Genomic DNA, 23317 nt, shown 5'->3' with positions numbered 1-23317 from the left:
TAAAACATTTTGAGAGAAACAATGAGACTACATACATAACAGTTGCTATGCAATCTTTTGACATATCCTTCCTGCTGTTTTTCCTTTCTTATTAGCTTTCATCCTCTTGGTTTCCCATATCACAATCTTAACATCAAAACAGGAGGGACATGGTGTTCATAAAGGCTTGAAAAAGTCAGTCAGAGAGCCCTCAAGCACTTGCTGATTTTCTGTTTAGATTGGACACTTCTAAAAAATTGTCATAATAGAAAAACTGTGTGACGATAAAATATTGCTTTGAAGTTAGAGCTTATTGGTCAAAGGCTATCTGTGGTAACTGCTGGCCTCGGAGCTACTGGGAGAAGTTAAAATCAATAGCATTTAAACAAGTTTACAGCCATAGAGGGTCCTGACATCTTGAATCCTTTGGGCAAGTTTTAAACTCAATAAACTGTGTGATACTTCCATAATCTTGGTGTTTAATTTCATGCTATCTACGATTCTTTTGTTTCTTTTTTTTCATATTTACTATGATGAAAATTTGAAACATATCAAAGTGAGCAAGCAATTTAAAACCTGAAAACAGTGTCTGGAGAGTGTAACAAGCATAGGGACTTTCTTACTGAAGTTAAAACCATCAGTAAGACGAGGAAGACAATGCCTTTTGTTTGCAGTAAGTCTCTGTAGCTGGCAGAAGTGATAATCATTTCTCATTGAAGAATGACAGTGGCCTCTGGTGGCCAATACTTGTAAATGTGTCTTTTATATTTAAGTCCTCTTACTCATTTTTTTGTAGCCTTTGTTTTTTACTTTACCACCCCTGTTTTGTTACAACTCAAGATATCTGTAAAATTTTAACAATGTAGACATAGTTGTACAAACACAAAGCACAATGCCAACCTTGGCTGCTGCAACTGCCATAAAGGCGAGGGGAAATTATAGATTTTGCCATTTCAGCTTTTGCAATATCATCATTCCCTGTAACTGTTAAACAGGGCAGTGTTCAAGAAAAGTGCTTAGCACAGTTTAATTCAATGCCCCATTTAAACCAAAATTGTTACTCATTCCCGTGCCTCTTCTCCTTCACGCACATATTTTTTCAGGTAAAGGTATCCACCTCTTAAATGTTCAGCTGTTCTTGTATTGCATTATCAGTTCTTACAAAACCAGTGCTGAGTTTATCAATATTTAAGTTCACTACAGCTCAACTGTGCTATTGATTCAATTTGAGAATACCAGACAAATACCAAAATGCAGCACTTTAACAATACATTTTGAATTAACGTGTTCAAAGACTTTGAAATACAACACATTACTAATTTCTACATTGTCCAGAAAACATTCTGAGTGGAATTCCTGAATGGATTCAGTTTTATTTCACACATATGATGAAAAAATTATGTTTCTGACTTTAGTCTTCCTCTGAGAGGCCGATGGGGTCTTTACATCAAAGATTTTGATGTTCTACCTCTTTTAATAATATACTGTACAAGTTGATTTAAAGCTCCTTCATTTTTAGTCAGGAATTTTTCTCCTTCTATTAGAGGACAAGAAGACGCCTCTGGTTACTGTGTGGTCCCTATACTGATTTGTATGAAAGAACTCTTTCAGTACTGAAAGAATACTAATGCAAAGTACCGACTAAATAAACAAAACTCCTCTGAACATAGTTGCAAATTAAAAATGTTTATTTATATAATAACTTCACAGTATTTTGTGAATCATTGTTTACAAAAAGGGAACATAGAAGAATAGGTTTTTCTTAAAAAAATGAATTTCTTTGTCCAAGAGGCACAAAAATGAACACTTTTAATGTTTTAAGGTGGAGTTTGTTCCCTCAAGTGAGTGCAAACATCATCATTTTTAAAATAATTTGAAAGCTTTATAAGCTTCAAAATTCTGTATGAAACTGGTTGTGTTTTTCTGGTTTATCATGTGTTAATTCTACAGCTTAATAATAATCTTGATTGTGTATCTGTTCTGTTAGTGAGATATGAGAGTGAAAGTGATAACTTGAGTTTCACGGCAGAATATTATTTGTTGTTTAACTGCAGTAATTAATGACATTGCAGCATACAGCTTTTTACCGTAAGACATTATTCAGAATTTCTCACTGTTGACAACAGGGCTGAAGGATTTCGCAGAGTCGGTCATGAAAGCCTCGATCTCCTCCACAGTGCGAGGGACGCAGGTAAGCAGCTCGATGCCGTCAGCTGTCACTGCGATGTCATCTTCAATGCGAACCTGCAACAAGTGTTGACACAGTAGTAACTTTTTCCTTGAATACCATTTGGTTAAGTTTGAATGTATCATAGACCTTGGAGAATATTCAGCTTTGTCCTATACAATTTCAGAATATTGTTTCTTATTTTTTATAATATTTTGCCAACTTAGTGGCTGAGATCAGACACAGTAACTCCAACAAGGGAAGATATATGAGCGATTAGACAAACATACAGACAAATCCCTACTTTTACCATTTTATCTAAACTACTTATTTAAAATTGTCAAAGTGGACATTAAAGTTATGACCCAAACTATACATGTTAAATGTCTATTATAGATCTCAGGTATTGATACCTATTCATTTTCCTAATATTTGAAATGGTTTCAATACTCATCTTCTGCAGTATCAATGCACTGGTGCCAACTGCTTTCTTTTGTACTGTTAATGTTTACTACAGTCATTCTGTTGTTCTCTAATGCTAACCAAGAAAGAGTAACAATTGTTGCTGCCATTTTTTAACCTTGTTATATATTTGTCTTTTTATTAAAGATTTAAATTTTATGCCCTCACAGTCAAATTTTCCTTACTGTATCAAAAATGGTACTAAATATTGATTTTTTTTTTAAGGTACTTTATCAAAGTTAGGAGTTACAGTATTGTGACTACACTATCCTGTAGACAACTTAATTCATTTCACTGTGATTTCAATCCTACAAACACCAAACAAAACTGTGCAAGCAGACTGACCCCTCCAGAGCCGCGGAAGCGAGCCAGCACTTGGTTGTTGATGAAGCAGCTCTGGGCCGGGTTGGCCAGGGCTTGGTCCAGCAGGTGGTTGATGAAGTATATGCCAGGCTCCACGGTGAGAACCATCCTCTCCTGCACCAGGCGGCCCATCCGGAGACTCCTCAGTCCAGGCTCGTTGACACGCTCCACCCCCTTGACAACAGTACAGTTCGTGAAACCGCAGCTGCACTGTTAAAAAGACTCTGAAGCGGCATCCTTTAATTATAGTATTGAGCTAGGATTTATATTTTGGATGAAATATATGGTAGGATGTCTGCAGCCCAGACCAAACAGAGGTTGCTCCTGTTAGCACAGACACACTGCCACAGGAAACAGTTTTTCCAAGTGTTGAATATTTTTTGTGAATCAGTTCTTCAAGCCATAAAATATGCCAGAGTTTCTCTGGCAGCTCACATTAAAGAATTTCATTTGATGGTGTTTCAGCTGAGTCTTCAGGTTCACTGCTCAAAACTTTTCTACCCAGATAGGAAGAAAAAAAATTCTGTCATTAAAGATGAACGATGTCCGTTCATTAAGTCGTCTCCAACAAGTCTGACTGTAATTGAAAGTAGCCCACAGTATTGTTTGTCTTGTACCCACAGACTGACTGAGCACTGCATTCACATTTGGTGAGCCCTGCCTCAGAAGTGTACTTCTCTCACTGACACTTTATGCTGCTGAACACTCAGTGGTTCAACCAGGGCTTCTGTGGGTTAACCGTCTTCTCTATTTAGTTGTCAGAAGTGCATAACTGTGCAAAATCATCCAGCGCAACCTGGAACCGTCTGTGTTCAGAGTTCAGACAACATTTTACCTTCCCTCCTCTCCTGTCCTCATCCTGAACTTGTTCCTGCAGCTTGGCCTCTTTTTGTTTCGCTCTCACTCCTGCACCAAGCGTCTCTCTATTATTGATGACACATCAGTTTTGGAGGAACAGGAATGCATTTTCTTCTCCTGTCTAAAGACTTTGACTGTTACAGCACTAACCAATGGCTGGTTGTGATGGGAGCAATCTCAGAGTTTAAGTCCTATTCTCTTACCTCAGGGTATCCTCCCACGTCGTGTACGTCGATGCCCAGCAGGTGTCCCAGGCCGTGGGGCATGAAGACGGAGCCCAGGTGGACCTTCATCATGTCCTCCACATTACCATTCAGGCCAGTCTTCACAAGCTCCTCCAGGTGAACCTTGTCAGCCATGCGGTGCATGTCGGTCCACTTCACACCTTCAACAGAAGCAGTTGATATTAAAGAGCTCAAGTTTCTTTGACCTTAACTTTACATTTAAGTTTACATGTATATATATGTGTGTGTGTATATATATATAAATATATATATATATATATATATATATATATATATATATATATATATATATATATATATATATATATATATATATATATATATATATATATATAAATAAATATATATAATATATTACCTGACAGCCTCTCAAAATGCAGGCATTAAACTAAAGACCATGTTTACATTTTGCTTAGAAGTGCAGTTTAAGATATATTATTTGTAAGACCCCAGGGACTGCAATTAAAATGTTTAACTACAGAAAACCACAACAACAAAGGTGCCTATAAAATGCAACGAAAGAATCAGAAGAAGAATTTGAAGTTCAAGGACAGGAGATTACATTTTCAGTGCTCTTCTTCACTTTACTTTTTGTAGGTCAACAGCTAAACCGACTTAAAGATAATAACCTGGTTTGATGGCTGCCATGACAGCTCGGGAGGATTTGAGGACAGCCTCGTAGATGGCCCTTTGGTCTGGGGTGAACTTGCCGTTGGCTGGGAAGGAGCAGGTGATGTCTGAGGAGTAGCAGTAGTACTCTCCACCCATGTCGAACAGACTGCAGGGGAAAAAACGTTTTCACTTTGAAATGAGGATATTGGACTGCTGAACACTGAACTGATTTATAGGTCCAGATCAGTGTATCATTACACCTACAAGACACGAGATCTGATTAAAATGCATTCCCAAAGAGTTTTTGAGTTATTTACAGTGTAACAAACACAGATGGCAAAACACCAGAGCAGTAATATTTCCTCTTGGATGCACTTTAGCAAAGAGCATTACAACAGGGGTGCACCAGCTGCCCCCTTAAAATAATCTGTAGAGTTTCTGAGTGAGTTATCAGACAGTTTCAGGAGTTGACTGAATCCAGAAAATAGCTGAATGTTAAAACTACTGCAAGCTACTCACCACATGTCTCCATCCAGGATTGTCTTTTCATTTGGAGCACCAGCATGGCCGTAGTGGAGAACCGAAGCATTATTGCCCCTGTTGATAAAAAATAACACAATATGGGACTGAAAACAGGTCTACATAATATAGCTATGATTAAGTACTTAAGTACTCAAGTAGATTTTATTTACATAGCTCTAAATCATAGCAAAAGTTCTCCCAGGACACTTTTCATATAAAGCAGGTTTGGACCATACCTTACTATGGTACAAGGTGGTAACTGCACTGAATGTGACGTATAAAAAGCTACCATGAAAACAATTTGGAATTGAATAATGCACCCCACTACAGCATCAAAGGCATGTTTCATCAGTTTCATCATTTCACTGTAACCCCAGTGCCTCTTTAACCCTTTGAAACCTAAGCACATTGGATAATTTTTTTTTGGCTTACAAACATTGGAAGGCAGCAAATGAGCAACAGAAGAAGAAATAACCCCAAAATTTGACTAACAAAACAAACAAATGTACTTATGATAAATATATAGTTTTTCCCTTGTTTCATTTCTTTATTCCTTTGACGATTTTCCTTAGCTTTTTAAAAAATAATTTAGTAAATCTATTCATTTCTTGCAATTTTTGAAGTTGCTCATTGCCTTGTTTCCCATGTTTTTGAAAGAAATCGCACCAATTTGCTCATGATTCAAAGATTTAAATACTTGTGAAAGGCATCTGAAAGCAGCATCAGAAAAGTTACATCGCTCCAGGTTTCAAAGGGTTTTAGGAATCACTGTGAGGATCAGTACTCATTTTTCAAGCACTTAATTTGAACAGGAAAACAGCTTTCATCCTCTAACCACTAATCCCCAGGAAGAACTCATTACACATGGCCTTTAATACAAAGGCCAAAGCATGATCAGCCACAGTGTCTCAAAATAATTCATCCATAATGACGCTGCTAGCTGACAGTAACCCTACAAAAAAGAGGAAGTTGATGTTGTACTGTTTCAGCAGGCATGGTATGGTTAAGCTAATAAGACTCAATGATAACACGTGGTCACAGAGTTCAACTTCCTTGACATCCTAATCTCTGCATTGTTAACATGTATCTAAGGGGAAATATAATATCAGCTTCATTTTAAAACAAAACAGAAAATAAATCATTAACAAAGCCTTACGTTCCACAGATGCAGGTGTATGAGGTGTGACGCATTCCTCCCTTAGTGTAGCAGTAGTGCTGGAACAGGCTGCAAAGAAGAAAATGTAAAAAAAAACCCCAAAAAAAAACAGTCCTTCAGAGAAAAAACCCAGTGAGTAAAAGGAAACTAAAACATTTCAGCACAGCAGAGATCACAGAAAACAGCAATTAACTGAAGGACTTTCGCTGCCCTCTTCCCGACTCCACGTCTTTTTAGTATTCATTCAGCACTCCTTCTTTAATCATCACACGTTCGAGCACATCAAACACGTCTATGGATCTGGACAGATTTGCAAAGCTTTGTATAATGATGACTCCATGTCTAATGGTGCTTCTTACACAACTGACAGCTGACATATACGAAGAAAAAAATGTATTAAATTGCAATTCAAATTATTATTTTTTCCTGTTTTGCTTGCAGCTTGACTTTAAAAGCTACAAGCAGCCAATTATGGGTTAGTTGTGTTCCTCTAAAGAAGTGTGTTTTTGGTAAATCAGAAACTCTCGTTTCACTTTGACACAATGTCCCACATAACGAAAACTAAATCTGAATAGATCTTCCATTTCATTATAACACTGCTCCTGTAATAATCTGCCTAATGTTTCATCCTATATTTCATAGAGCATGTTTCACAGGAGAAAGCCATGTAAACCTCACAGTGACAGGTTTAACGGTGTAAAGCAGAACTGGGACCAAGTCGCTGTTTTGCAAATCAAATCAAAGTCTCAAGTCTTTGCACTTAAGTCCCCAGTCAAGACAGGCTAGTCCCAACTTAAGTCCTAAACTTGGAGTTTAGAGTCCTAAACAAGTAATATTGTGCTCTTCACTAAATTTCATGCAATTTTAGCATCTCAGTAATAGCAAATGAAATTTACAAAAAATCATGAATGCTTTTTGAAATGTGTACTTATTTGCTGAAACAGATCTGTTGGAAGTTGTTGGAAGTTGTTGTTGCTCCATCTCAAATATCTGATCCACATACTTAGTTTATGTACGCAAACAAAATCAACTTTGATAAAAAAAAAAAATTTCCATCTGGTGCTCAGAAATGCTAATGTTTAATTCTTAATGGTTCTGTCCTGCAACTTGATTGGATGCTGTCATGTGACAGCTTTAATGTTAGATGATTCAGGAAATTAAGATAAATGAATCGATCCTTGACACACATTTTATATGACACTTTTTAATCTTGGTCTTGGGGGAAGGTATGAAGTATTTTCAAGTCAAAAGACTCAACTACAGTTGAAGTCATGAGTCATTGGCTTTTTGAATCTAAGTCATGTGACTTAAGTCCACACCTCTGGCATTAAGTACGAGACATAATGTAGAAAAATTCAAAACAGGCAAAAACCCCAAAGTACTCGCTTCATTGCACCTATACTAACGGTCATACAGTTAATGGAGTGTCAACATGCATTCTGATGTATCTTTTGATTCTTCCCCCTGACTCAGACATGTAGTGTAGATGTAAACATAGCTATAATAAAGTAGACCTACATGGGCATGAAAATAAAGGATTATTAAAAAAATGCACCACTTACCTCTCCATTTCATATTCTTTCTGTCCAGGTTTCACATGCTTCATGACCTACAGAGAATAAGTGGGATTACATGTGATTTAGTCTGACCTGTTATTGACTCTTTCATCTGATTGTTCACCCAAAGCACAAAGCCTCATAATCATTTTCTGCGTGTAAATTGGGTTGACCCCCTGTGCAAATCACACTCGAAGCTCCTCTCTGACATAACATATAACACTTTATAATGTAGATTCACTCATTATTTGCGGTTCACTTAAAGTTTATATGCAAAATGGCAATCGTAAGTAGGTAAAAACATTTCTGCTGAGCTACTGTATTACTTTCTGGAGCTTGGAGTTTCTTTTTTTTCCCTTTTTGTTTATGTGATGCTTGTGGGCGTCCCCACTTTTAACACAACACCACAATGAACAGAATGAATTGTGTATTATTCCCACAGTCTGCAGGATTTATGCAAAGTAGGCATACAGAGTTCAAAAGTCAGCGAGTGTGAGCACCCTCAAGCACAAACTAATTTGGGAAAACATTTTCTGTTCACACCTTCAGGAAGGTTATACCTGAATATCTACCGGAGGGGGGGGGGGGGGGGTTAAGACACCTGGGTCTGAAAACGTCTTATGATCACACTCGTAACAATGCAGGAACAACAGGAAGAAAACAATACGGAGCGCTCACGATGAGTGACTTCAGACAAGAGATAACACTGAGAGGTTAAACTGCTCCTCAACCCCTGAAGAGGTTATTCATGGTATTAAAAGTAAAATCCCGTTCAGAAGTAAAATATTGCTTTAATGTTACAGCTTATTGGTCAAAGGCTATCTCCGTTAACTGCTGGCCTCCGAGCTACCGGGAGAAGTTTAAATCGATAGCATTTAAACTGTTTAGAGCCTTAGAGGGTCCTGACATCTTGAATCCTTTGGGCAAGTTTTAAACTCAATAAGCTGCTTGATACTTCCCTACTTTAGGCGTTTAATTTCATGCTCTGAATGATTCTTTTCTTTCGGTTTCTTTCTTTTATTGTTTGAAAATTTAAAAAATACCACTGTGAGCACCCTCTTATCTATCCAAGAGAGATCTTACCATTTTATGGGCTTCACTGGAAATCCTGTTGGTGTAGCGGAGGACCTCCAGCTCCATATCGGTCTTAAGCAGACGGCTGCAAATGCAGACAGAAACAAGACGTGAGAGAGCAGCTCTTTCCTTCAGATTGCTACACTGTCAGTTCATCAAATGTTCGGCCACAGAGTATAGAGAATTCATAATACTCTCACATAGAGCTAAAGAAATAAAGTTTATCTTTCTAATATGATAATACTGTAGCTGACACAGAAAACAAATGTCTAGCAGATGGTCCTCCATCTTTTCCAAGATCATTGTATATAAGTCCTGTAGTTTCTTAAAATTCTAGTGGGAAACTCATAATGTAGTGTTGCAGGGCTGTGTGTTTTAAATCTAAGCTTTAAGGCCATATTAAAACTTTGCTTTCTGTTGCCTGGTGATCTCACCATTTCACATTCATTTGTTAGAAAAGCTACACCTTGGGTAGCTTGATAGAGGAGTGTATTAATAATTTCCACAATAACAGAGCCAAATAACACAAAGCATTGGTAACCAATAGTAACGCTAATGAAAGTCCAGCCCATTATAAAGAGAGCCATGTGAGCTCCATAGAGAAGAGGGGGCAGAGGGGTTCAATCAAGTCTTTCTCCCCAGGAGGTGTGCCTGAAAAGCATTCCTCCTTATTTCAGAAAATGTCAATTCATCTGGAGGGTGCAAACTCTAATGCCAAGGACAACCAGGCAAGCACGAAGTCCATTACATCTTTGCGGACTGGCTTCTCACTCTGCAAGGGAAAATAACAAGCCAAAGAAAAGCTCCTGTTTCTGATTGCAGACACACAATTACCTAACTGGGTAGCTGTAATTGTTAAGGGTTTGTGAGTTAAAAATGGCAACATTTTTCTGAAGAACTTTTAGGGTAATTAAGAGAGAGACTACAGTACAGTCTTTGCTTACCATTCCACAATGACCGGGTGTAAAAGAGTGTTGTTCACTTGGAAGCTGATTAAAAAAAAGGAACAGGAAACGGTCAAATTAAAAACAGAAATGAGGCTTTGGTAAAAGTTCAATAAGGAAGATGTCTTCCCCCACATTCTGGCGTTATTCCCCCATAACTTGATGTCTGCTGTTTCCTGCAGTTCTGTTTTTCTCTGTAACTTCCTTTTTCCCATACTGTTAGAATCCCTGCATTAACAGTTTCAACATCACTATACTTTACCACTGATCTTCAGTCCCCACTGGAGACTTGGAATGGTTTGTTTTATAGTAATAACATTATTGTTTATCTAAATGCAGTCAGGTCGGTTGTTCTCATTAGTCACTTGGACACAAAATTGTGGGAAAATAGGGTTCAAATTGAAGAATTCTGAGGCTAACCTTGAAATATTATTGTCTTTTAGACCTTACCTATCTTATCTTACTCACCTTACCCATTTCCTCTCAATCACCACTATTACCACTAAGACATCCATGGAGACTAAATTGAAAGGTGCCTTCAACCACATGTTGGTTATACTACACTAACATCAGTGGCAAAGCATTGCATCCTGTTCTATGTGCCATCTTTATATGGGCTTCTGGTTAATGAAGGTGCTTTAAACTGATGGAGTTTCATGGGAACAACATCAATGATTATTTTTTAGTTCAAATTGATCCAAATGGATAGTTTAGCTTTGAAATACGAATACAAGACTTCTTCTTCAAAGCAACTGGGGTCAGAGTCTTGAACAGATAAAATGGTGTCACATAAAAAAAGAACAAGGTGTCATAAAAAAAGAACAAGGACCAGTGATAAGAACAACAGAAACACTGCCATTAATTGATAATTAACAAGCAAAAGCAAGATTGCTTGCTTTAATAAATTATATTTTAGAATTAGAATTAGGTTAATCAGCCACATTCAGTATGCATGAGAGTCTGTTGTATCCTTGGTTATAGAACAAAAAAACAATAACCTCCCCAAACAAAATATAATTATGTAAATGCAAAGTGGCGCCAATTAAATATACCGACTAATTCCTTCAAAGGAGGCTTCACGGCAGATGCTCCCGCTATCTGTATTCTGACCTCGCTGCATAGAGAAAAACACACACAGAAACAACAGAAATCACCACCAAGTGCATTCAAATGTCAATACAGTTCATTAAAGTGGTTTATATCCAGACTGATGATCTATTCCATAATGACAGATGGACAAGCTGTTGAATGTTGTAGAACTGGTACAAGGAGTGTAAATTTAATTTCAAAGCATTGTTTTTAGAGGTTGAATATAATAATCTGGTATTTGAGAGCTGACAATTTTGAGGATTCAGGTATTCAACAGCTGATATTTTGTGTCAATAATTAACAGTGTACACACAAACACAATGAGAAGAACTCTGTTTTCATTCTTAAAATGATGAGGGCGCTGCCACAGCTAACGTAAGACAAGGTGAAGAAGGGCGAGGCAGATCTGATCGGACATTTTACAGACTACCAGCTTTAAAGTTGATCCAGTTAAATACTCCCACACCACAAGAACTGGTCCTTTGATCAGTCATTTGATATCAAATAAATCTCTCACTGTGACCAGTTAGAAATGAGCACTGTTGTAACTACACTCTACGCAACGAAACCATCAGCATACCAGTGTTAGCAGCACTGCTGGTCTCAGGTTGGACAGGACATCAACAATCTGTGAGGAAGCAGACAGGGATTAATTAGAAGACTGAGACAGGCAGTAGAGCAGCAGACACAACACACACCAGTTTCCTTCTGCTCTCAGTCGGAAGAGTAAAGGTCACTCTGGCAGACGCTGTTGTGACTACGTGGTCTCTCTGGTATTCAGCAGCACAGTGAACGACAAACCTCAAGCGACTTTATTACTCCTCTGCCAACAGCCTAAATGCCAGATAACAGATCCTGACTCAGTGCTCACAGACACGGCTGATATTTGAGAAGTTATTATTAATATTACCTCTAAAATTGACTTCCTAAAACATTTACTGCAGACAAAGCCCTTGCTAACACCTAAAATTTTAATCGTAGTTTTATCTTGAGAAGTAATTGTTCTTCTGCTTAAACGTTTTAAATGCTGTTGTGAGGATATCATTCTCAGCTTAATAGTGATTCAGTGATCCAATGATTACCTGCTACAATAAGTTCAACCTGAAAAAATAAGAGGCTGTCTCAAACATTTCATCATAAATCTGACTTTTTTTTTTTTTAATCTCTCATAAGAAGACATCTGAGTTTTAAAAATATTTCATGCATGAATAAGATTTGTTCTGGTGCGCTGCAGTTGCAAACCACTTGAGTAAAACCTGGCTGCCAATAAAATAAGGCCGGACAGAGGGACTCAAACCGCAAACCCATCAAGTTGCATTTACAGTTTACACCCATGGCTGTTAAAACATGGATGCTTCACACACATCTACAACCTGGCAGCACAGAGGATCTATACAATCAGCACAGTTTCAAGGTGGGCACCCAAGACTAGTGTCACAAATTCAGTATCTGACCGAATGTCACCACTTCTGTTCCTGATTTATGACTTTGGGTAATTGCCAAAAACAGAATTTTGCAGAGCATTATGATGCTCTGTTAAGTTAAACTTTGACCTTTAGGATATAAAATGTCGTCACTTCATCACTTTATCCTATTGGACATTTGTGTGAAATTTGTGTGAGAACTTGCATATAAATTACTAGGTTACTGCCAAAAATATGTTTTGTGAAATCACAGTGACCTTGACCTTTGACAACCAAATTCTTATCGGTTCATCCTTGAATCCAAGTGGACATTTGTGCAAACCTCTAGAGAGTCCCTCTAGAGGTTTCTGAGATATCGCAAAATGACACAGATGCAAGATCACCGTGACCTTGTACAAACAAAATAGAATCAATTCATTGTTAAGTCCTAGTGGACATTTGTGCCAAATTTGAATAAATGCCCTCAAGTCGTTCTTGAGATATTGTGTTCACAAGAATGGGATGGACAGACAGATGTAGATACGAATGGACTTACACATCACCTGCCCAGAGGCATAACAATGTGAACACTAATGTGGTTTTCTAAAATAAAGAGCATACTTGCAGCAGAACAAGATAGGTTTGAAGAGGTTAATGTGACTCACTGCACATACTTAAAAAACATCACAAAATATGGATATTAAAAAACTCATGAATGCAAACACCTGCCTGATACTTAAAAAGGATGAAAAACACATTATTCACATTTTTCTCCATAACCTGCTGAATTCAACAATCGGAAAGGGAACTGTTTGCATGTTAAGCAGGGCAGCACTGATAAAACAGTGTGTCTGCAACAACACCTTCCATGTCTGAATGTTTGAAAAATAGAAAACTGTTCAAATATTCATGCACTGGTTCTGATGATAAAAACAAAACACAAAAAAATCTTATCTTTGACTTTTTTTCTGTAGGCAGCACTGCCAACTGAATGCTGAGCACCAGCAACTGATTTCTTTAACTAGCTGACAGTATTAGTTAAACAAATGCAGGGGCCATTATTATTTGATTCAGTTTTTTTTTTTTATAATATACGTCTGTGTTGCTATTGCTTCATGAAAGAATTGCCTGTTGATTGAGGTGATGATTTCTATCTTACCCTGTGACTAATAAGGAATCTAACACCTCAGGCAGGTGCAGAGGTTTAAAAATACTGGAAATATCAGCAGGATGAGTCATCAAACAGTCACAGCATAAATATAGAAATGTATGTACAATTCTATGTGATCATTTCAAACACAAACTTCTAAGTGATTTGTTGGCAAGTGAAAGCTGTTATATTATAGTCTGATTGTTTTGATTTGTCAACATGCACACCTCCGAAATAGCTCTGGAGCTGTCAACTCTCCAATACAGCTCCGCTGGGAATCTGCTGTCAACACTGATATACATGACCGTTTTCCCAAACTCTCAAAATAAGCAAATACAGACTGTCTGAACTGAAGGTATTTTTTATACCAGACTAAAATGAAAAGAATGTATTTGCATGTAACACATTTAAAATGAAATTCAAATTAAAAATCCCTAAAGAATACTGGTGGTTGATATCTTTCAGAAGTAAACACACTGATGAAATAATCTGCCAAATTAATTCTCAGTGTGATGCTCCGTATGCTCTGTTTGAAACCAACTTCTGTCCACTTTTTCTCAGTCAATAGGCATGGGCGGCATGATCAGTACTAAAAAACGCTGGCGAGGACATGTTTTCCCCGTAAAAGGTCCTCGTACAAAATGACTAATGGTGCTACTATCTACTAAGGCACTCGTGTCCTTTGCTGTAACTTCATGAAGGTGACTGAACATCAAGGTTCGGTTACTGCACAGAAAAAGGTCACTCTCTCTCTCTCTCTCTCTCTCTCTCACACACACACACACACACACACACACAGTTAAGACAAGCAGCAGCACGGGCAGACTTACATCACAGGTGTATTGCACCTCATCCACAGCATACTTCTCCTTGAAGTGTTCTTTCGAATAGATCCTGTCAACAGATGGAAAAATCCGACTGGTAAAGAAACAACAAAGACTCACTCAGCATTTTAACCCTCATCCTATCTAATGGGGTACCTGCAGACCCCAAAGGAACAGTTTTTGTTATATCTCACATGAGTTTTATTCTGTCTTTCCAAATTTTCAGGACTTCCTCAATCAATTTGTTAATTAAAAAAACAACCATTAATAATGAAAAGAATAAAAAGAAGATGAAGAATGCTTTTATTTTATCATGTTTCATTAAAATCACTGAGAACAAAATGATATTAGAATAAAAAAAACAATAAATAAACTTTTAGGAACTACTGTGAACAGTACTTGGGATAAAAGCTGCACTTTGTATTTAAATATATATTTTTGTTTTACACAAGTGCTGTATAATCCTTCTGTTTTTGTTATTGCCAGTTGACATTTATTACATAACTAATAATGTTTTGAAAAGAAACAAGTTAACATTTTGCTATGATGGTTTTTTCTTCAAGTAGTTTAATCTTGGGGGTTGGCAGTCTTTGTATGTTAAATACGTTGGAAGTATGATGGTCAGTCTCTGAAAACATAAGCGCTGGGTTATGCTACAGTTCAGGTAGACACCAGCAGAACTGAAGTATTCAGGACAGAGATCAAAAGGGAGTAGCAAAACTAATAAAGGAGGCAGTATTTTTAAGTGCTGATCAAGTAACTCTTGATCGGAAAGGACCTTGTATACGTGCCAGATAGCAAAATTCTTTGGAGGTTTATAGCAAACATGTGACATGGTCAAGAGTCTGCAGATTATTTCCAGATCATTATGTCCAGTGAATGTATCACTGTATGCACCACTCCTTTAAAGCCACAACCTGTCATCATGAAATAAGCCTAGTGTAGCAATTAGCACACTGTCAGGCTTTTAAAAAAAACTGCAAAATATGTAGAATAGTTTGTTTAATTCGTAAGTTCATGTCATTTTAAAGTTGTATTTTTGACCATTTGCAAGAGTATTACGATTTTTTTTTTTTTAAATACAATTTTAAAAAGTAATAAATACAACTTATTTGGGTAATTTACTCTTTTTACAGATATGTAGCATGGGGACTGCGAATAGTGCAGCAAGCTTTGGTGTCAGTATAGTCTAACGTGCCTGAGGTGGTTTTGGTGATGAAAAAAATCTTTTAAAGTCTTAAACGGTTCTCGGTGGCATTTACACTAAATTCTTAAAAAGAGACATAAACAGTTTGTATTGAGAAAATATAGTTCATACTGGGTGTAAAAGATGTAACTGTATCACACATGACTTTGTCAACCCTTTCTTCAAGTTACAGCCCACGGCTATAACGACTGTTGGCCATGCACACAGCTCTTTGAAGATTAGTGTGACTCACTCTCCCATCCAAGTAGCATAGCTTTCAGGCAGTTTGGGAACAAAAAGGATGGATTTCCCAGAGTCCACATCAATGGCTCCATAACAGTCAGGCTCGGTTACTCCAAAAGCCCAGTGGAAGAAAGACTCCTGCAGAATTGAAAGAATCAGCCAAAGCATTAGTGAGGGAGATTATAACAGTTGGCCAGAGAAAAAAGTGACGTCGGGTCAGACTATTACATAAGAAAAAACCAAGATGTCCTTGCTTGGGCCAGTTCACAGAGGTGAACACAGAGCTCAACAACCAAATAAACTTTCAATGTGCTCTTTGATTTTTGTTCAAAAACAATCATAGTCACAAGCTTAGACGAGAGTCTTAAAAGAAGTTATATTATGGACACAAGTGATTTCTCTGTAAAGTGGCTAGCCTCCATATTTTTGACAGAGCTTGAAGATTAGCATTGACAGAGAAGCCAAGAACTGAATTTTACTTTCACAGAAGCCAGGTGAGGTTTTGGTGGCACCTGGGTAGAATGGCTTTAGCAACTGAGCACAACATACTGAGAGGCAACTGAAACAGACAGGCTGCCTGGATTTAAACTCACTGGACTGATAAATAAATGCAAGACTCTGCCCCTACCTTAGCCTCAGTTTTGCACTAATTCCAAAGTCAACTAAGGACTACCCACCTGTCTGAAAAGGAGGTCTGTGTCCGTGCAGTACCTCTGCTTCTGCTCTCCACCCTGCAGCACCACCACTGACTGCGGCACCACTCCGTCTTTGTCTTTTAGCCCTCTGCAAAGTCGTTGACGATTCTCTGCAAACAGAGCAGCAGACACCCTCAGGGTCTCGTTACCCAGCCAGTAGGTAGGTCTGAAAGGACAGGGAGACAGAAGAAGACAGGGTGGCTTATTGGTTGGAGAGACAGACTTTCAACTGAAGGACTCTAAGTCAAAATTGGGATTACCCTGTAATTAACTCCACATGCCTAAAATAAATTCTTTTTTTTTTCACCAGATCCCTTCTATCATTCAACTATTCTCTGATATTGTAGTGCTGATATCAAATCCATTTCAATAATTTGACATTTTGACCCCTCTCTCTGAAATCTGATAATCAAAGCTTTGGTAGCAAATTCTGTAAGCAAATTCAGGAAAACTGTCCGTCTTCTGAGCAAAGACAGAGGACCCATATGTTTTCAGTACTCTCTGGAGGTAGTCCTAAGGATTTGGTCAGTACATTTCGGCCTAAAGAGGTAGGTGAACCGCCACTCAGCCTGCCCTCAGAAAGAGTCTAGATAGAGATATAGACAGAAGGACCTCCTTGTAACTGATAGGTCTTGGTTATAAATCTCTGCTCTCTGGCCATGGCTTTGCTGATAAGATAACACAAATGACATATCTGATTCAGCCTGGACTGTACCAAAGGTTAATCCATAACCTCATAGTATTTTATGGCTCAAGGATTTCGGGATCATTCACTGCTGGCTGAGTATACAGGTGTAAGTGGGTATCTGTGAGGACGGATCAGCCCCAGTGAGGTGGTAAATTATGTCTTTTATTGAAGGAGGTAGACACAATCATGTACTGCAATCCAAACACACCACAGGATAATAGCCCAGGGATAAAAAAAAAGAAGAAAAAGCTTGGTAAATGTATCATGTTTCACAGTTTCTCATCACAGTTTCTGGTGTTGTAACAGATTACATAATGTCATAAGATGTGCCCGATGTTTGTGCCAACCTCTGGCAGAGATCACCTTATATCTGCTGACTGCTGACAACTTAATGATTACCACAGCAGATTCTTGTAAGGTTTTATCAAATGATCATAAGCAGTCTGTCTGGATTGCGTCGTTATCACAAGAGAATTAATCTTGTTCTATTGCAATAAGATAATTATTTTCATGACTTTAATGCACATTTACCCCTTGGTCTGGCAGATACTCCATGCATATAAACTGCTACATTACCATTTACCTACAATACTGCAATTTTAGTTTTTTGTGGGTCCCCTTATTGTAGTTACATCTTCAATTAGTTGTCTAACCTCTGAATTATTTACCTTATTGGATACTGCACTTACAAAAAACAACCTCATCACATAAAAGTAACCACATGGGAATGAATCAACTACAGTGAAGCTGCATTGTTAATGCTGTCAGACACCTACCAACTTTAAATACATAAAAACACAACACAAGGATGGTGGTGCAGTTTTTGAGGATAAGTTTTGTAAGTTAGTAATTAACCCATAGTTAAGACCAGTGAATCCCAAACTGGGGTTAGAATCCAAAGATAAATTGAGAAGCAATACTGCATACTTTCACTTCTTGAAATAAAAAAATAGACACCTATGTTGCGAGAGGTCACAAGCCAAAAATGGTAAGGAACTCACTGTGTTTACTATAGGATATTATAAGGTTTTCAAAGCAGCTACGCATGCTTAATTCAGTTTTAAACATTAACAGTCTGAAAGTTAGCTTAATTTCAGAGCAGTTAAACTTTTTACTGAGTGCAGCTGAAATTGACTAGCTCCAGCTTTTGATGTAGCCTGTTTTGAGGAAGTCCTGACTGGATAAAGTGTTATAACATATCTCCTCAGAAATCAATAGTGTAAAAAATTCACTCCATCCATACGATATTGAACTCCAAAACATTGGTTGACAGTGAAACAGTCAGTGACAGCTGATCTGCCTGGCAACAGCTACATTATCACAGGAGCTCGCGAGCTTAGTGAAGTAACATTAACGCGTCTGTGTTTAGTAACACTTTCAGGAAATGCAAAAAGCGAAAAACGACTCTGACTCTGTCAACCTGTAATAAAAACATTTCTAGTCAGTCGTGGCAGTGTCATAAATTAGGAAACTCAACTCACTGTGGTGCTGCAGCCATGTTGATGTACTGGTCCAGAGTGTCACGTGCTGTCAGTCACGTGAGTTTTGTTCGACTCAGGCGCCAATCAGCTGACGTGGCGATGTGCTGCATTCATGGTTATAGGAAATACTACTTTCAAGCAAAGAGTTACGTTGAGGGGCTCTTATAATGTTATTTTTTCAACTTCGACTGTCGTTCACAAGGTGCTGCAGTCAATAAGATAAAAACGCCATCAAATACGTTAAAAAAACAATTTCAAATGAAAATCAATAAAAAGAAGTGGGTCCAAACCATGACCCCCGTGCTGCTAACGAATATGTCGGTGAAAGTTATTCACCCCCTAAATGTCACATCATTGCAGTACCCTAGTAAGTTGCAAATAATGCCCACAGTAATGCAGCTGCGGTGGTATCTCCCACAACAACAATATACAATACAATACATTGCACTACAATACAAAAGGCTACAAAACAACACAATACAATACAAAAGGTTACAATACAATGCAATAGAAAGCAGCAAGTAGGCCCACACAAACAGGTGCAGGGAATAGTCTTATACAGGACACATGATTTATTTTATGGCCACCCTATAATTTATTTTATTTATTTTTGTTATATATTTTATTCATGGAGTAAATAGCTGTGCTTGTGTAAAGTATGAAATCCAGTGAGGACTATATTAATGCCTTTATGAGGCCTATAAACATTGTTGCTTTGAGATGTTATTAATATAGATGCAGCTGAAAAAAAAAAAAACTTTCAAAGGTTAATCTTTTATGTAGGCCTGGCTTTTAAAAGGCCTATAATATACAGAGTAGTCTCATAGGCCTACAGACATCATCCAGCTGTCGGATCCTTGTTTATTTCTTTATTATTTTAAGCTACATCAGCAGTTATAGCCTACATTTTTTTCTAATTTGAAAGAGAAATAGCACATAAAATAATTAAAGACATGTGACCTTGTAGAGTCACACAGGAGATCTGTTTTGTTTTTTTTTTTTTTTGTTTTTTTTTAGTCATGTGCTGAAGAAGTGAAATTATCCATGGTCATGAATATAAATGAGTCCACACTAACACAATTAGAACATATTATATAATCTACAGGGAACACCCAAATACTTACACATGCATGTGCACCAGATGCTATAAATTAATTATTTATACAAATAAATTGTTTCTGGTGCTTAGTAAGGCTTTTTTTCTTCTTTTTTTAAGCTGTGCCCTCAAAACTACTGTTAAATACTCTCATTTATCTCTGCTGAATTTCCATTTCACCACAAGGCAAAGGTATTCAGTTACCATGCTGAAGCTCTTGTACATATTAAACCCTCAATATTCTGAAAACAAAGTATTTTAAGAGACCTTCAGAGAAGTGCATCAAAAAATAACAGTGGACAGTGTACTGTCTCTCTTGGTTTGATTCTTCAGTGGTGATTTTACAGTAAAAACAGTAGGGGGAGATGCAACTCTCTTTTGTCACAATGGAGGGAGACTTTGAGAAATAATTAATTATTTTGTGTGACTGCAGATACATGATGCAGGTAACTTTACACAATGTGTCATAAAAGACAGCATCCAAGCTGAGATGACAGACTGTCAAGAGGCTCGGCATACTTACAATGAAACATGAGCAGCGTTCACTGTGATGACAGGGAGATATGGTTATAAGACATTTTGACGCCTACTTGTTTTTCTGCAGAAATAAAGTTTTTAATAGTTTCATAAACACTAATCGTTGGAGATGCAAGTTATCTTTGATGGTTTTTTTTTTAAAAATCTCATTGGAGGAAGATGGGGGATTTACCATAGGCTAAACTGTTGGAATTTATGGACTAAAGGATAGTTAAGTGCTCTATAACGATAAGATTCAAGTTTTTGCAAACGCCATTTGTCCCTATATAAACCCCTTTAAAGTTTGTACTCTTTATTTGGACTTAATGTTTTGCTGAAAAATGAACAGTGCAGACTTATTTAGATTTCCAGATATTGTTAATAAGACTCCTAACCTTTCCATCACCCTTCCTGCCAGCGTGGTCTCAGTTAAATGAGGCCATTGCTCTCAGTAAGTTTCGCCTAATTTAAACTAGAGGCAGTTTTTTCACTGCTCATTATATTCATGTGCATATATTGGACACCTTTGAAAAGGCCAAAGTACAATCCAATTATAGTCATCCTTGTTTTTCTTGCAAAATACAATAAACTTACAGAAAAGTCAAATGAGTTCACTGACAAATCAGTGGCTTGATTCACACTCTGTCCTGACACGCCACATGAATATATCCTAACGTTACACAGTCATAACTTTGTTGTTCCCCCTCAGTGGCCCCCTGGCAGAGAGGAAGTGTTTCTGCTGGGAGTACAAAGGGAAGACTCTGGGACACCAGGCGTCACGCCACCACTGTCACTGTAGACTGAGTGCCAATTCCCCTGCATCCTAAATTTTATCTTTATTGCCAGCTGTACATTGTGCTGATACAGTTGTGCCGCTCAGCTTTGAACTCTTTACTTTCCTCCTTGTGGGCGTTGGATGTTGAAGTGGGAGGAGGAGCATCATCAAAGACACTAGGACCTTCATGACAAAGAAGGGCCAAAATGAATACACGTGTGGGCCAGCAAGAAAGTAGGGTAGCTGGAGATACATGGGCATACAATTTCTGGTAGAAGACATTGAAAAGAGTGTTTTTAGAGATAATAAGTTAAGCAGTGATGGCTTATGACTAAAGAGTTTCTAGTTTTTCTGCTTAACAAACAAGATGTAGCCCTTAAGCAGGACTGATACCCATTTTCCAACAAATTGGCCCTGGTTCTCAAATTGGTTTCCATCAGGTTTGACTGGAGCCATTGTAATCAAGAGTGTGTCCTCAAAGGAATGTGTTTCACAATGCACAATGGAAGTAAACAGTGTAGCAAGATGGCAAATTGCATTGATTACATTTTTTTGTTTGGTTATTACAGATTTGTATTGTTCCCCAAAAAATAAGCATAAACCAAAATAAGTAAGACCACTGCAAACTCTTTTTTTGGCCGATGATTTCTCAATTAACTTTTTTTCATTATTTGTTTCTCTGTCTTTCCAAATGTAAAAATACAACACACCCACTGATATTGTCACAGTTCGCACTTTAGGTCAAGGAAAGCCTGTTACTTTTTGGTTCCAGCTGAGAACCAACTTTCTGGCAAGAAAACAATTTATTTTAGGTCAAAATTTATTTTAGGTCTATTTTAGGTTATTTTAGGTCAAAATGCTCCGACAAGTTCAAAATAATTGGTGTGGGAACCACAACAGAAATGGTTTCAGGTTGGTGGAGAAAAAAAAAATGTTTTAAGAAATTATTAGCAAGTAGCATTTATTCTGTGAGGCAAGTTATGCTCCAGTGATTACAATGCTTCCTTGTTAACCAGTGGAAGGAGAGTAATAGTGCAATGCAGTAGATGAAGGAAGAGCAGTTTTCACCAATCATGTGAAGAGTGAGACAAAGGGACTGTCCATCCATCCATCCATCCATCAATCCATCCATCCTTCCAGGGCCGGGTTGTGGGGGCAGCAAGACTAGCAACATACTCCAGAAGTCCCTCCCTCCAGCGATGCCTTTCAGCTCCTCCAGGTGAATCCCAAAGTGTTCTCAGGACAGATAAAATATATAATCCCTCCAGCATGTTCTGGGTCGTCCCCCCGGCCCTGGATGGAAAAACAGTTTGGATTCTTATGCAGGAGTTACCTGAAAAGGTTCATGTGAACATTTTGATACCTCTGATCAATGCCTTACTGGAATCAATTACAACCATTATGAATGACAAGGCTACAGACATTCAAGCAAACGGGGGATGAGACTGTCATACTAAAAAGATAGCTCAGGTGACATTAACATTCCTTCAGAAACTAACCCAATTCCTCTCCTGCAAAAATGCTTCAGTCAATTAAGCAGATAGTGGAGTGTGGCGAGAAGCACTATTGACTCTGATTATTTACTCTCTTCAGATGACCAGAAGAGGGTTTAATTAAAACACAAAAAGCTGCCTGCAGGCAAATGGATTCTGCTGAGTGGGGTCTTACTGTAATACCTTGTGGTGAGTGTGTCTCAGACACATGTGTCCGTGACAGAAATGGGCAAAGCATGACTTTCTGCCTTAAGGCACAAAAAAACAAAAAATCATTATTCAAATATATTTTATTTCTTTAAATGCAGATACTTTTCATGCAACTGATGTCACTAAGTACAACAATTTGCAGATTAGAGAATATGTGGGAGGAGTTCATAACAAAGCTATGGATCTTTCTGCAGGCGTATTCTCACCTTTGTTTTACCAGTGTGCTGTAAGCAAGTTTCATATTCATTCATAAATTTAGTCACACTCTCAATCTCTCAGACTGCATGAACATCAGCCAATCAAGAATATGAATCCCAGGGCAGAATGCACTTTCCAAGCTGCTCGATGCAAGTGTAAAGCTGTACTTTTACCTGAGAGCTCAGGTGTGAAGGAAAGCAAGAATATAAATGTGAATGAAGGGTGAGTGCTGAAAAGAAACAGACACACAAAAACTTAAAAAAACTGACCACACCACTGTGCTATTGAATTCAATTAAAAAAAAACAACCTGTTTGTACTGATTAGATTAAG

General features: G+C 37.8%; 1 protein-coding gene across 1 annotated transcript; it reads right to left on the bottom strand.

The window, feature by feature from the left end:
* Window positions 1–1649: 1649 nt before the first annotated feature.
* On the bottom strand, window positions 1650–18734 carry pepd (peptidase D). Its single transcript, XM_042483676.1, has 15 exons — window positions 18698–18734; window positions 16511–16694; window positions 15844–15971; window positions 14411–14474; window positions 11608–11655; window positions 10991–11052; window positions 9939–9983; window positions 9004–9079; window positions 7927–7973; window positions 6365–6433; window positions 5206–5283; window positions 4704–4852; window positions 4033–4214; window positions 2954–3145; window positions 1650–2223 (listed from the first exon to the last, which is right to left on the bottom strand). Exons 1-15 carry the CDS (start codon window positions 18712–18714, stop codon window positions 2080–2082), a joined length of 1485 nt encoding a protein of 494 aa, XP_042339610.1. The 5' UTR covers window positions 18715–18734; the 3' UTR covers window positions 1650–2079.
* Between the last annotated feature and the right edge of the window lie 4583 nt (window positions 18735–23317).

The sequence above is a fragment of the Plectropomus leopardus genome, chromosome 1, assembly GCF_008729295.1.
Source record: "Plectropomus leopardus isolate mb chromosome 1, YSFRI_Pleo_2.0, whole genome shotgun sequence".
Taxonomy (NCBI): Eukaryota; Metazoa; Chordata; class Actinopteri; order Perciformes; family Serranidae; genus Plectropomus; species Plectropomus leopardus.
Note: the sequence above shows the minus strand (reverse complement) of the source record. Positions and strands in the feature narration are given on the sequence as shown.